This window comes from Cynocephalus volans, chromosome 2 (genome assembly GCF_027409185.1).
Source record: "Cynocephalus volans isolate mCynVol1 chromosome 2, mCynVol1.pri, whole genome shotgun sequence".
Lineage (NCBI taxonomy): Eukaryota > Metazoa > Chordata > Mammalia > Dermoptera > Cynocephalidae > Cynocephalus > Cynocephalus volans.
This window is the reverse complement of record NC_084461.1, coordinates 35,223,668-35,239,597: the sequence shown is the minus strand read 5'-3', so window position 1 is coordinate 35,239,597 and position 15,930 is coordinate 35,223,668. Positions and strand designations below refer to the sequence as shown.

At 40.4% G+C, this 15,930-nt stretch overlaps 1 protein-coding gene across 2 annotated transcripts in view; it reads right to left on the bottom strand.

Annotated features, from left to right (window-relative positions):
- Positions 1-15,930, bottom strand: part of OSMR (oncostatin M receptor) — a 59,604-nt gene that overhangs the window by 33,464 nt on the left and 10,210 nt on the right. For both annotated transcript variants that reach the window (XM_063087403.1, XM_063087404.1), the window contains exons 2-5: positions 13,268-13,367; positions 7,124-7,296; positions 2,649-2,820; positions 216-488 (exon numbers count right to left, since the gene is read on the bottom strand). In XM_063087403.1, coding sequence (XP_062943473.1) covers positions 216-488; positions 2,649-2,820; positions 7,124-7,296; positions 13,268-13,340 — 691 coding nt within the window. In that variant the 5' untranslated portion in view covers positions 13,341-13,367. The remainder of the gene's footprint in view (positions 1-215; positions 489-2,648; positions 2,821-7,123; positions 7,297-13,267; positions 13,368-15,930) is intronic.

Below are 15,930 nucleotides of genomic sequence, written 5' to 3'. Positions count from 1 at the left end.
TAGGAATAAAATTGCCAGTAAGCACAAGAAAACAACAGGAAATCCTGGAAGTATTGCTTCAGGATATCATTTCCAGAGTTTCTCCTAGAAGACTGAGAAACAAGAGAAAACCAAGACCATGCAAGGAAATGTTTACTTGTCTTCTGGTAAAGGAGATTCGATCTATTCTGCAGAAAATGAGAAAAAAGGGCCAAAAAAAGAATTTGCTTACTTACTTGAGACAAAGAGCACGATGCCTTTTATATTATTTTGCTTCCCTTTACAAAAGATATTTGTTCCTCTTTCCCTAATGAAAGGGACATTTTTTAAGTGGAATGTGGATACGTATGGATTAAGTTGTCCTCCGTGTATCTGTTCACCTTCCAAATAACAGGATATGCTATTTTGATTGCTCTGAGAAATGGCACAGAGGGTGACATTGGAGCCTTCTTCCACCAGCTTATCTTTAGGGAAAACAAGCAATGTATCTTGCCCAAGAGAATTTTGTACTGCAGACAAAAAAAACAACCCAACTCAGTTAGAATCTCACTCAGAAATCAAGCCAGCCCCCTCCCACTTCACTCCCAGCAGATAATTTTAGCTTTTTCTTCCTCCTGCAGAAAATTGTAACCTAAATTTGTACACCAAACTAAACACATTGGTGCATGCAAAACAATGCTTTCCACCATTGTTCCTGCTGTTACACTAACATGACTGCTGTTGCCATTACTGATAGCCCCGTTACTATTACCACTGCTGGTCACTGTATGACGGCTACTGTTAGGTTATTATAACAGTACTAGATGCTCTCTATTGTGTCCCAGCCAAGTGGGAGGCCCCAAGTTAAGTGCTTATGTACATTATCTCATGTCATCCTTCTTACCTTAAACAACGGGACAGGTAGAACCAAGCCTAAGTTCACTCACCTAGTAAGTGGCTAAACCACATTCAGACTGGCCAGGCCAACCCGGCTCCAAAGCCACATGTGCTTCATAATCTCGATGTTGTACTTGTACATCACTGTTCTCCCCACCTTCTAGGAAATGCCCATCACTCAAGTATCATCTCCTTTTGCTTCAGTCTCTCCTGCTGCAGGGCCCAGTGCCAGGCCAAGATCCTCAGGGCTCTCCCCGTCTAAGGAAGCCCCCTGTCTTCCCCAGGCCTCCCCCTGCTGCCCTCTCTGCCTCTCCTCCAGTTGGCCTCCCTGGAGGAGCTGCCTGGACTTGCTGTTCAGAATTGACCACCTACTCACTCCTTAGCCAATGCAGTCTGGCACACAGGTCACTACAATTGCCATCACTGACTGCATGCCTACAGTGTGGCCTGGGCATGAGGCTTTTTAAGGACCCCAGATGATTCTACTGTGCAACCACAGTTGAAAATCAATGTTTTGTGGGTTAGGAATAACCAAGTTCCTATTTACTCTTGAGTTAGTTTTGAGGTTATAGTTTTGAGAAATCTAGTCCATTTTATCAAAGTTGTTTACAACCTTGGTCTTACTTCTCTCTTACTGTCTTTATAATCTCTATTTTTTTCCGTCTGTGTGTCCCTCTTTCAGCAGTAGGATGTAATGATTAAGAGCATGGCCTCTGGAGCCAGATTGTCCAGGTTGGAATCCCACCTCCACCACTTAGTGGCTTGATGACCTTGCATGGGTTTTCTAACCTCCCGGTGCCTCAGTTTCCTCATCTTTGAAGTGGGGATAAGAATATTCATATTATTTCACAGGGCTAATGTGAGGACTAAATTAATATATATAGGGCTTAAATCAGTGTCTAGAATGTAGATTTAATTCTATTATTACTATTAATCTAATCACTAGGCTATTCATGAGTTAATGGGTTATCAGCTTGAACTAATAAATTTGCATAAATATTTAACAAATAAATGGTTCTATTGAAAGAATTTCAGATAATCTGGCAGGTACACAGTGTGATGGACAAATGCCATTGCTTTAGAACTGGACTATGGTTTAACTGGAGCATAAGAAATCATGCTCACTCTAAACTTTAAATTTTAATTACAACAAAATTAAGTTATCAAAATTAAGGGATATTTAAAACATGCTTATCCATAATTTCATCACTCAAATGAAGTGCTGCTTTTATTTTTTCCTATTTCTCCCCTTCTCTACAGATTAGGGATGGTCCGCCATCAGTGTTTGTAAATAAAGTCTTATGAACACAGCCACTCTCATTTATATGGCTGCTTTCACCCTACAAGGGCAGAGTTCAAGAGTCACAAAGAGACTGCATGGTCTGAAAAGGCTAAAATATTTCCTATCTGGCCCTTTACAGAAAAAATTTCCCAGCCTCCACTCTAGATCCATACACATTCTGAGTTGCTCTAATAAAAACATATGTACAATTTATATCCTGCTTTGTCCACTTAGCATTCTAAAATACAGCTGCTTCACACGTTTGGAAAGTGAATACAAAATTGTATTTGCACAATTGTCGCAATGAATAAGTTCAGAAGCAAAACCTCAGGCATTTATCTTCCAGTGGCAAGTTTCACACCCACGGTTTTTAGTTTCAGTAGGAGCCAAATGAAAATGATGTCAGTGTCTACCCAGGTTTCCTCAAAGGAGATTTCCACTATTTGACAATTGATCCCCATGAAACTTAAATATTAAACCTTTTCACTCTTGTAACCACCTCATTTCTTACCACTGACTTCTTCCCATGAACTCCAGATGCTCCAGAAACTCAACTCAGGGAACCTGGCATCGTCCACCCGACTCCTGATTCTTACAAAGTGTGTTGCACATTCCAAAGGGAGCTCAGATTCCCAGCTCCAATGCAGAACTTGATTCCACTTCACAGCAGTGGTATAATTCCTCTAAAAGTAAAGGAAAAATTTTGGAAACATACAGCCATCCTGTCCTGGAAAATAGCTTGACTTAACTTGACCCAAAGCAAAAACCTAAAAGCCATTGTGAGTCCATAATATGCACAAGTGAAGTCCAATCCTAACTGGTCAAGTTCCCTTGTTCCAATGTCTCAGCAATGAGCCAGCTATGACTTCCTGCCTTTGGAAAACTTGGCTCCACATCCCTATGGCACTCTGATTCCAGGGGCTTGTGTGAAGCAAGTGGGAGAGAAAATAGAAGCTGTGTTGGGGAAACAGATCAGAGACAGTAGGTGTTCACAGTGCTGGTCACAGAAAACTTGCTAAGAAAACTCTTGAAAACTAGTGAATTAATTAATTGACTCATCCTTTAAAAAAAGATTGATGGGTACTTTTTATATTCATTTTTGACCAGAGTTGAATCAGGTTGGCCAAATCTCAGTAGAGAGGGCAGTCCTTCATGATACCCTGGGAGTTCCATTGTCTCCCAGAAGCCAACAGATGGCTCTTCATGTCTCCCTTGGTTTTCTGTTTCTTCTTTTTAGATATGGTGGCCACATGGAACATATTCCCTCCTTTGAGATCTTTCTGTCAGAATCTTCGGCCCTAGAGATGTCTGTCAATCACCAAGAATGTCTTATACTGTTCTCTGGGAAGCTGGGGTCCAAGATGAAGTGTAATTTGGTCTTTCAGCGCAGCCTTTAGTCTTAATCTTTCTAAAACACTGGTATTTCCACTCTCTAATTCAGTACTCTTCATTGACTCCTTTACACTGTACCCTGTCATTCATGGCCCGCTACAATATGGCTCCAACCTACCAATCTGTTGCAGAAATCTCTCCAGACATAGGATCTACCCCACACTTCTGGAATATGCTTTGTGCTTTTATACCTCAGTGTTGGCTCGTGGCTTAGTGTCCCCCACCCCCTTTACACTGGGAAACTGTCCTATCCCTCAAGCCCAGGTCACAGCCTGTCTCCCTCATGAAAGGCCTTCTTGTTCCTTCCACCCCACCTCCCTGAAGCTCTGTATACTGAGGTTAGTTGGTGGTATTTCATTGTGACTCGGGTATGGCCAGAGAGCAGGAACTGTGCTTGCTTCTTCTCTGTGTCTCCCATAGCTCCTGGCACCCATTCTCCTCAGTCTGCCTCCTCTAGGACCCCTGCTTCCTGCCCCCACCAATGGGAGGTGGAGACAACAAACAATCTGCACTTCCTGGGGGAAACTGAGTCAGGGTCTGAATCCACGCTTCAAAGGGCAAATGATGAGCCGTCAGTGAAGGGAACAGATAACTTCATTTCACATGCCACTGGGAATTTAGCACTTGGAGACCTTCCCCTATTTACCCTTTCCGGGTCACTAACCTTAAACAGTGCCATGGCAGAACTAAACGCAGCTCTGAGGGGTTTTTATTCATACACCTCCTTTTTCACTCCCAAGAACTGCCGAACCCCAACCCCATGGCACTCCCCGGAGGCCTGCACATACATCCCACGTTTACGGTGCCCTCGTTTGTGTGTTTACCTCCTCATTCTTGCCAGCATGGTCAGCATTGACATCCCCAGGCCTTGCACAATGCCTGACCGGGCCCACAGCCTGAAACTGTGTGCTGGATGATGTCATCACTTCACTGATCCGCAGTAACTGGTTTCTCCCAGACACTTTTCGTGTAGATTCTGTCTAACCTCAGCTTTGTCCTTTGTGGTCTTTACAGCTTTGCCAATGAAGGAGATAAAACTTTTCTTGAATACATCCATTCAGTGATTTTTTTTAAGAAATGGGATGAATTGTCTTTGGGCCATCTCATTCATTGAAGCAGCAAGTTTAATTTGGCCCCTGCAGACATTAGTAAGTTACAAGAAATTGGCACATACATTTACACAGAAGTCTCACCGGGGTCACCAATTCATTACTGAGGCATGAGCTCTAATTCTAAACTGACTCATGCTCCAGGCCTCCTTCCAAGTTTGGGCTGTTACTGTGCTCTGCCTTCCCCTGCCATTGACAAAATCATAAAGCAAATGGCTGGAGGGGAAAGGCAGAACCCTGGCCCAGGGCAGGACCGTATAGTATGCTACCAGCAGGGCTCTGTGTGGCCCATGCCATCCAGGAGGTGGCTCGGTGCCCCTGGCCCCACTGCCAGCACCTGGATCAAGATGCTTTTCCTTCAACTTGTTTGGGAACACAGTGATTGAAGACACTGAGTCTAGAAGCTCCGCCTCTCAGCATGAGTGGGGGGGGGGGCTGTCAGGCTCGCATTACAGGGAACTGCCCTATAAAAGGGAGATTTTGGTCCAGACAGAAGCAGCTTCTCTCATCTGGCTTTCTCTTCTTGAAGTGGAGGAAGATCTTATGTCCCACCTCAACTGCAGGCATGAGAGATTCAGACAAGGGTTTCTCCTGGCATCGGCTATTCTATGGAACACATGAGCACTGATGTCCTGGGGAAGTTGCATGTGACCATCATCTCTGCCTGTCTCTGTTACCTTGAGCAGTACAGCAAACTTCTCTGTGCCATGGTTTTCTTTTCTGTTGGAGTCAGGTTGGGCCAGGAGTTATTAGGACAGTACAGTAGACAAGGCAGACTCTACTCTTAAAGATTTCACACCCTAGTAAGTTACAGAAGAAGCAAGTTACACAAGCTGCTCCACCTCTACCTTGTGGAGAGGGCAATTACATGAATCCAGTGTGAAAACAGACAGGAACAACTGCATTTTAGAAATGCAAAGAATGGGATCCATTTGGTCTATGGTTAACATTATTTTCTCTAATATGATAACGGATATGAACTGCCTTCTAGAAAAATACAGAACAAGATCCACTTGGCCTGTGGTTAACATTACTTTCTCTAGTATAATAACAGATATGAACAGTCTTTTACAAAAATAAGGAATGGGATCCACTTGGACTATGGTTGATATTATTTTTGCTAATGGCATTAAGTGCTAGTTTTCCACAATTCTTTCAGCAGTTCCCCCAAATTTCTTTTTCTTGGACAATTCTTAGCCTTAATATGACCTTGGCTCAATGTTTTATTCGGCCCAAATCACCAACCAGTGCATCCATCAAATCTACAAAAACCTGACTTCTTAGTATGAGGAGGGATAACGGAAGACATGCTGATGGTGGGAAGTGAACAGGATCCATAAGCATGACTAATTTAAAATAAGCAGTGCTCACTGTGGGAATCTGCCCTTTGAAGAGTAGAATTATACTCCTGATATTAATCCTAAATGGACAGAGTCAGAATTTTATATAACCCAGGTGCTTGCTCAGATCTCAAATGTAATAATGGATATGAAAAGCAACTGAAAGACTTTAGAATTAGTGACCTTTAGGCTTTATTAAAGGAACTAACCATTCAGGATCCCTGTACCCAATGCCTTCACCACCTAAGAGAAGAGTAAACCTCAACTGAGCTAATGGAATCCTCCAGCACAGTCCTGTACTTTCCTTACCTGCAGGAGAATTCTCAGGTCCCTTCTATGAGAAAACATTCCACTGTCCTTAAGTATCCTGTGATAATGACTCAACATTATGTGGGTATAGATTACTAAGACTGTCCAGACCAGAAATGTTAATGGAAAGAAACCACCAATGTATCCCAATGCACAAGACTGGGAAGCATCATGCCAACCCACATAGCCATTAATTGAACCAAGATGAGTGAAAATCTACCCCGAATAATTCGAAGACAAAAAGAGAGTGAAATGCAGAATTGTCTTAATTTCTTTTGTAGAAAACCCACACGTGAGGCAACAAAGGACACAGTAAGTAACTCTCCAACATGGCCCATGGAGAACCTGTTTGCTGGTTAGAACGTCAAGTGCAAATACTGACTCTTCCTTGCATTTTAGCATGACATGAGCAAGGAAACTGCAGCAAGCTACACTGGCAAAGAAAACATTGCCAAATCATTACATCTGGCTTAGGAAAATCTCTGGTGGACAGAGAAGAAAGAGGGAAGAGAAATGAGATGGTTGATCTTCATGGACCTCTGGGATCCAGTACTCACAAGGACAGACCCAACAGCCCTCTTAGAGAACAGAGCAGAACTGAGAAAATAATCTAGTTTCTTAACACATCCCTTTCTACCTCTAAACCAAATTTGTCACATTACTCTGTCCTAGATCCTCTTAACTAAAACCACTGAAATGCAATTGTTTCAGAAAACTGTTTTGAGCTGCTAATGTGTTTTCATATTGAGATTGTTCTGGATATTGTAAAAGAAAAATTGTGGCATCAGAAAAAGGATTTTTAAAATATTGAGCCAAAAAAAAAAAAAAAAACTTACCACCCAGGTGACATTAGATGTTTCAATTCTAGTGATCTGTATCTGAAACAGCATTTTTAGTTCCTGATGATAAGGAAAGTTGTGGACGGTCCATTGTAAATGCAAACACTGACATGTAGAGTTGATGGAAATTTTAAGTGATTCAGGAGTCAATAGTAAACGTTCAGCCAAGACTAAAAGACAAAGATGAGCCATGAAATAACATTTAACAAGAGCATGATAGAATAGTCATAGATAATTAAACTGTTTGAGATCATCATTGTTTAGCTTTGGAAAATATTGCTCATATATGCATTCTAGAATCAGATACCTTGAAAATCTGCACGAGAATTTAGAAATCAGTTAGCAGATGACAAATTAAGATGTAGATGAATACAATGACTTGCTCAACAATACAAGGGTACTTCAAAAGTTTATAGAAAAATGGAATTAAAAGAAATACAAATCTTTCCATGAACTCTTTGAAGACCCCTCATACACAGCAAGTTAATAAATTGATAAACAGTTAAATAATACAAAAGATTCTTACTGGACAATCTAGTTGGTTTGGAAATTTATAACAAGGTGAAAAAAGAAAGAGGACTTTTTGTTACAAATTTCATATTTCTGGAAATAAAAAACGAAAGTTTCCTCTTTGAAAGTCAATATTTCATAGTTTATTAAAAGGCTAAAAAGTAGGAGCATATCCTATCCCTAGACATGATCACTATCTCTCAATGTACTGAACTTAAAATACCTTGGCAAGAATTTAATGAACTCTTTGAATGAGACCAGCAACATACTAGATGCTTAGTGTGAAACAAAGTGACTGTGACAAGGTTCCTAGGTCAAAGAAGGAAACTAGTTGGGGAGACATACAAATTCATATGAAATAGTTAGAGATTGCAAGTTTACAGTAGTTAGTGGTGTAATGGAGTTTGTAAATAAATAGGAATCCAGTCATGAAACAGATTTGCTAAGGTCAGTGACCTTGGGAAACGGCCCAGTACCTCTTAGGCTGACAGCCTTCAAACCATCACTGGCACCATCACCAATGACCTGAACACAAGTTTAAGCAGATGCACTCTACCACTAGAAGAGGATGGACCCCGCCTGAGTGACTTAAGTCACTGATGAATTTTAGAGAACAAATCATGACCTTCCACTTAAAAGGAGGAAACACCATATAGATTTGAAAGAAATTGTCTATTTCTGATTCAACTATTTCAATTGTTGGATTGAGGGGGTGTTAAGTAAACTGGGAATGGCACAAAGGGATTTAAAAGATAAAGTCTGTATTGATAAACTCAACTGGTATCTGATGACCTGTGATATAACAGATATCATCCTTTAAGTATTCATTTTTCTAGTTCCATGGGGATTTCCTTTAGTCATCTGAAACCTTTGGGCACTAAGTTTAAAAAACAAGAGACTGTCTCCTTCTGACACAAAAATGGAAGCAATCTCCAATACTGAAAAAAAAATGTCCCCTCACTGCCATTCTATACATACTATTTTTCTCATAGGGAAGTAAAAATAACACCAATTGAGCACATACTATTCACCAGGCACAGAGGTAGGTGCTTTACTTATGCTGTCTCATGTAATACTTGCTGTAAAACTACAAGACAGTAATTTTCTATAGATAAGGAAGCTGAAGCTCAGTGAAGTTAAACAAGTCACTCAAAGCTATATGGAATTTAAACAGAGATCTTTCCAAGACCAAAACCTGTGCTACTCTTTACTGTGCTGTCCTCCAACTGTTAAGACCAGAGTGTTTGCCCAATCAAAGGCCTCATGGAATAGAATATCTGAGAGGCATGTTGCATGGCTCCAACAGTGTTCTGCAAGCTCGGGACACAGGTGACAGGATGAGACTCTGGCTGGAGCCAGATATGCTGAGGAGCATCCCTGGTTCTTCCCATGATTGGTCCACTGGTGGAAGGCTTCAGATCTGAATAAGGCATTACCCTCAGAATTTGGAAGGAAGCCTCAGAAAACTCATTCTGTAAAAGTGAGATTAACAAAAATGCCCATAAATGAAAGACAGCCATCAATGGCTACCTTCCCAGAAAATTACCCATCCCTTGTCACATTTTGTAAATGTGACACTGGAAGGGCTAGGGTGCTAACTGAAATTTCAATGTGAATTACATGACCTTGGATTTAGCTCTGAGTCCTTACCTATGGCACCAAAAGCATGAGCAACAAAATAAAAAAATAGATAAATTGATCTTCATAAAAATTTAAAACTTTTGTGCGTGAAAGGGCATTATCAAAAAAATGAAAAGACAACTTACAGAATTAGAGAAAATATTTGCAAATCAGATATGTGATAAGGTTTTAGTATCCAGACTATTTAAGGAGCTTTTACAAATCAGCAACAAAAAGACAAAGGACTCAATTAAAAAATGGGCAAAGGATTTGAGTGGACATTTCTCCAAAAAAAGGATATACAAATGGCCAACAAGCACATGAAAAGATGTTCAACATCATTAGTCATTAAGGAAATGCAAATCCAAGTGCAATGAGATACCATTTCACACCCACAGGATGGTTATAATAATTTTTTTAAATGGAAATAACAAGTGTTGGCCAGGATGTGGAGAAGTTGCAACCCCCACACAGTGCTGGTGCGAATGTAAACCAGCTCAGCACTGTGGGAAACATTTTGGCAGTTCTTCAAAACATTAAAAGAGAATTATCACATGACCCAGCAGTTTTACTCCTAGGTACATATATCCCAAAGAATTGAGAGCAAGGACTCAAACAAATACTAGTCCACGAAGTTTGTACTGTAGCAGCACTATTCACAGTAGCCAAAAGGTGGGAGCAAATGTCCATCAATGAGGACTGGATGAACAGACCAGGGTCTATACATACAAAGAAATATTATTCAACCATAAAAAGAAATGCAGTACCGACACATGTTACAAATGGATGAACTTCAAAAACATTATGCTAAGTGAAAGAAGACAGATACCAAAGGTCACATATTGTATGATTTTATTTATATGAAATATCCAGAATAGGTAAATCCATAGAGACAGAAAGCAGATTGGTGGTTGCTGGAGGCTGAGGGAGAGAGAAATCAAGGGTCACTGCTTAATGGGGTTTCCTTTTGAGGTGATGAAAATGTTTTGGAACTAGAGGTGGTGGTTGCATGACATTGTGAATGCACTGTCACTTATTTGCTCACCTTAACTATAAAATAATTAAATTTATGTTACGTGAATTTCATCTCAATAAAAAAAATTTTTTTTAAATATACATGATCATGATGAATATGTTCAAATAATACAGAAATTGAGTCTCCACAATCCTACCAACTCCACTTTCACTCCATTGCCAAGTTTAAATAACACGTTTTTCTTGGCTTTTCCCATATACTTTTTAAAAACATATTGGACTATGCACCCAAATTTATGTTTTTTAAGTACTTTTTTTTTTTTAAAGAAATCTATAAAGGGAAATAAAACTAAAATTTTAAGTCATTATTTCTAGATGGTGGTGTTGAGTGATTTTAATTTTCATTTTTATACTTTTCTGTATTTTATAAATATTCTTCAGAAAACATGTATTTAGTTTCAGAATCACATTATATGTTATATTTTAAAAGAAATATTCCTTTAAGATATCTGTTTCACTCCACCATAATGCTATTTCAGAATGCATAATTCCTCCCCGGTTTTTCTAACCCCTTGTTTGGAGCACTGATCACAGCATGCTGGAGTAGGCTATTTTTGTGTTTGTCTCCCTGGAGACTGTGAGCTACTCAGGGCAGGACTGTCTTACTCAGCTCAGGGAAACCAAAACTAATAACATACCATTCACGGTACAGACATTCAGTGATTGGTTGCTGAATGAATAGTATAAACTGGTAGTATAAACTTAGTATGACTATAAAATAGTATGACTGGTGGTATAAACTTGATTTCTGGAAGCTCTAGAAAGCTACCATGTATTGTTGCTTTGGACAGGGGAAGCTCTTTACATTAACATATGCTATCAGCGGGTGTTGAATGACTCAGGTACTTGGGTGACATCAGTCAGTAACAATTTGGTCAAAAGCCATCTAGGACTTCCTTGGTAAATAGTGAGAAATGTCGAGGTAAAGTCAGAGAGATAAAAGGGACCATAAAGATTATTAAGCCCAATCCCATTATTTTTCAGGTTGAGGAAGTTGAGGTTAAAAAATGGGGAGTGACTTTGCCAGACCCACACACCAGAACAGAACCCAGGGCCCCTGGCTCTCAGCCCAGCTTTCTTTTCTATAATGCTGGAATGAGATCAAGGTCAGGCTTGGGAATCAGATGGAGCTGGATTTAATCAGAGGTTCCTTTCACCTTCCCACGCTGTTTCTCTGACTGGCCTTAATCCTACATGAGGAAGTAAACTGTGGATGAATCGTAACATGGAAGAACATGCTGGAAGAACATTTAATATCAAAGAAAAACACTCATTCTATATCGTATTAATTATTGAAGTAATCTCCTGTGTGTGTGAGAGATGACATATGTAAATATATATATATATATTAAATATCTCAACACATATATATATACATATAAAGAGATGAGGAATTCTATGGATATTCCTTGCAAACATAATTTTCAGGAATCATTTACAGGAATTGTATGGGTAATTGCTAACAGCATACACCTGTACTCTTTGTTTATATATATAACGTATACATATAATTTAACTCTTATTTTAAAAAACTAAATATTTACACCTCAATCTGTGTGTACATACACACAAAAGATGAGGAAAATATGTCAAACTGCTGCAGTCATGACCACTAACTGATGGAAATATGTACCCAGGGTTAACTGCAGAGAGTCCTGGCTCTGTCTCATTGGTCAGGAAAAGTGAGACCAGGTTATTTGAAATGGATTCTCAGACCTGAACCTGGTTGGGTGACTGAGTGGTAAGACAACCAGTTTGAGTAGAGGTTTAGTAGGTAATTGGTCAAATGCAGAAGAAATTGAGAAATGAAATCCAAACAGTATAGATGAGGACAAAGATAGGATTACTTACCAAAGAAGGCATGCTTGGCAGAGAAAGCTGGAAGCAGAAATGAAGGCAGTGTGATAGGAAAACAGGGTAATACAGGTCTGAACTATACAAAGGAAGCTGAAAGCGTGAGCAGCAGGGCTTGCTCTGTGAGCAGCGCCTTACACATGGGAGGCACACAGCAAATAGGTGTTGGATCAGATTACAAGACTTCACTAGGGAAATGAGCTGTGCCAAAAGCTTGGAGTTAAATCCCTTGGATTTCCCGGAGAGTGTGGACTTAGAGTAGTGGGTCTGTCTGGGCATCAGGAGCTCCAACTGGGTCTACATGTTCATACTGTTCAGGCTACCTACCAGCCCCGTTGTACTCTGTTACAAATGGAGTACAGCAAAGAATAAACACAGGAAGAGGAAAATGTAAAATTTTGTAAAATAGGGATGAAAGCTATGAAAATGTATGAGCCAATAGAAACTTTCTCGAGTCTGAGAATCTACTTGTAAACAGGCTCAAAATAATAATCAAAGTATCCATAAACATTTTAGAGGTGTTGAATTCTTATTGACCTTGTTTACAAAGTTGGTTTTCAAAATACCCTTCCTTGGGGAGTAGCTAAGTGACAAATATTATTTATCTGTAAACAGCATTTTGGCACTTAGCATATTATCTTGCAGAAACTTGAGAGAGTTTCTATTGGCTCATAAATTTTTGTTGCTTTCACCCATATTTTACAAAGCTAACAGCTTCTCAACAAATGTAGTTGTTCTAACCTAGCAGCCAATACTGGTCTGCTGTATCCCAGGTCTTTACCCAGCAAGGTGCCAAAGGAAATACTTTGGTAATGGCCCGGTAAAATATATCAGTCATGAAGTTCTATGGGATTAGGTCTACTTACAACTGCCCTAATAACCAATCCTTGGCTGGCAAGTCAGGATTAAGGGTGGCTTATTCAAATGAGCCATCAGGATGAGGAAGGCCAACACTAGGGCAATCACGGCTTTGAAAGACTGACAACTGTCCTCCTGTGAGCTACTCATCAACTCTAAGTTATCCCCAAAGAAACAAGTATTGTTTAATTTTCTCCAAAGCACCAAACACCTCCTGTTTTTCTCTAAGTGACTTTTTTCTTTACTTTTCTTTCCACTTCTTACCTTCACTCTGGTAAGTCCTCAAGGACAGCAATGCGAACAGGAATGTTGTCTGAAAGACTGCAAAGAGAGCCATAGGTGCTGGTTTTCTGAAAAAGATAAACTACAAAGAAGGGAAATTTTAATTTAATTTGAACTCGTAGCAGGTTTCTTTGAGCCAGTCATGATAGATGATGGCATTAAAGGCTAGTGAGAAATGCCAAGGTATTCAGAGAGATAAAAGGAACGATAGAGATTAAGTCCAATCCCATTATTTTTCAGGTGAGGAAGCTGAGGTTTAAAAAAGGAAGGTAACTTTGCCACAGCCACACACCAGACCAGAATCCAGGGCTCCTGGCTCCTAGTGTAGCTCTCTTTTTATAACACTGGAGTGTGGCCAAGGCCAGGCTCAGGAATTGACAGACCTGGATTTAATCAGAGACTCTCCTCTCACTTTATCCATCCCTGTACCCGTATCTCTTGTCATATGACTTTGGAGTCTCCCCAAAATAGGAAGAGCATGTGACTTTCTTTGGTCCATAAATGAGGCACAAGTGACAGTGTGCTAGTTAGGAGCTCAGGCCTCAAGAGACCTTTTATGTTTCTCCTTGCTTTTTTGTGTTTCTGCCTTTGACATGAAAAGAGCATTTCTGGGCTATTTCACTGGGACCAGAGGAAAAGGAGCAGCACATGATGCAGAGCTGAGTCACGGCACCTGCTCCAGCTGAGACCAGCCTAGATCAGCCAGCAGCTGGCCAATCCCCAGCCAAGAGCTGTGGACCCCAGATGCAGAGCAATAAGCACTTAATGTAGTGTGCCACCGATGCTTGGTGGCAATGGATAACTGATCGATTCATTCAAACCTAGCAAAGGTTGGTTAATAAAAAAAAATGTAAAGAAGCAGAAAAACAAAAGTTAAATATGAAAAACGGACTCATTAAAAAGAGAACCATGGTCTCCAAAGAGCTAAATTTATTACTTGAGAGCAGGAGGGCATCTCCAATCTTCCCTATCTCCCTCATTGAAATTTAACCTAGGAAAAGTTAGCATATTCTACTAGCAGACAGTCAGTTTTTCATTGTTCAAAATAATTTCCGGTTTTCCTTGGCCTTAGAAGAAAGTTGTAAACTGCAGACCAAAGACTTTCACTGATTCATCAGGCACTTTGACCACAGGACAATCTGAGGGCACAAAGAATGAGCCTGGATGACCTCGAAAGGCTAATATGTTCTTAACTTAATAACAAATGTGTTAGTCAGGGGAAGCATTGGATTTCACTTTTCTACTTCAAACTGTGACTCAGCAGAGAGCAGCCATGAAACAATTCATTTAAAGTCAATTTTCATCTCTGTCCAGCCACCTGGACTTCATCAAAAGCTAGCAGTTCAGTGAAACAGATCATCGGTTTTCACTACCCACTCCCTCTATTTATTTTTTTAAATAGTATTTTACAGGTAAATGGGAACAACAGTGAAGACAGGAAGAGGGTAAACCACACCATTAATTGCTCTACAGTGGTCAGACCTGCCTGCAGGTGAGCCCAATTGCAAGCAGAAGCAAAAGTCTACAAAGAACAACTTTTGTTCATATTCCCTTAAGCACTGCTTTCTGCTACTTCCTATCTTTTTGGCAAACAGGTCATTTATATCTCTCCAAAATCCCTACTTAAAACTTTAAATAGGTTCCTATTACAACTTCATATCAAAGCCAGAGAGGAACTAAATCAAGAGGAAATAGTCTCTGCTCAGAACCCAGGGGAAGGCAAAGGAAAATGGCCAGAGTGAAGTATCGGACACTTGCTGTCAACAGCATCCTTTCAAGTCCTGTTGTACAGGTACAGTATTGCATCTACCTCATGTCCACGTCACATGAGGAATGGACGCAAGGTGCCACCACTGGAAAGAAATGTATGTCTCATAAACTGGAAAGCAGATGATTCAGAGGGTGATGTGCACATTGCTGGCTTGTTTCCTTTATGAAAGGGCTATTTAAAATGTTTCCCAAAATTTGGAGGTTTCCTAGTAAAGCAAATACTTCACATGTTACAAAAATTAAACAAGTCATAGGAGCAGAAAAACTTAAAACTAAAAATTAGAAGCCACCTACCATGTATGGGTAAGCAGAAATTAAAGAATAAATGTCATCATGTAACACAACAGAAAAATATGAGTATTTACAAAAGATGTATTTCTATGGTTTGGTATCACAGGAGTCTTTGGGAGTCATTGGGATAGACCCTTCCCACGGTCTCTCACACCCATCAGGCTATGAATCAATCCTGGGAGGGTAGTTCCAGCAGCTGTTCAGACTTCCTGTTCTTTCTGTCATCAGTTCTGACATGCACCGTTCTGTACATGCTGGACAGGCAGCAGGCGTGACCCAGTGGTCACTGCCTGCACGTGAGAAGAGGGACTATTATTTCCAGTGGTTTGACTGGACAACAGCCACCCTCAACATGCCAGGCCTCAGACCACCTAAGGACCCCTGGCAGAAGGAACGTGAGTCCTAGCTGTTGTATGAAAATCTGGTAAAATCACTAAAGTTCCGCAAAAGGAAGAACTTGCAGAAGGTGAGTCAGCAGCTGGAAAAACATCCCAGAGACACCTGTGGAACCCCCTTTGGGGAATGCTGCAGGAACAGTTTTCCTCATTGCCTGGAGGTTGAGATTGTGTGGAACAGCACAGACA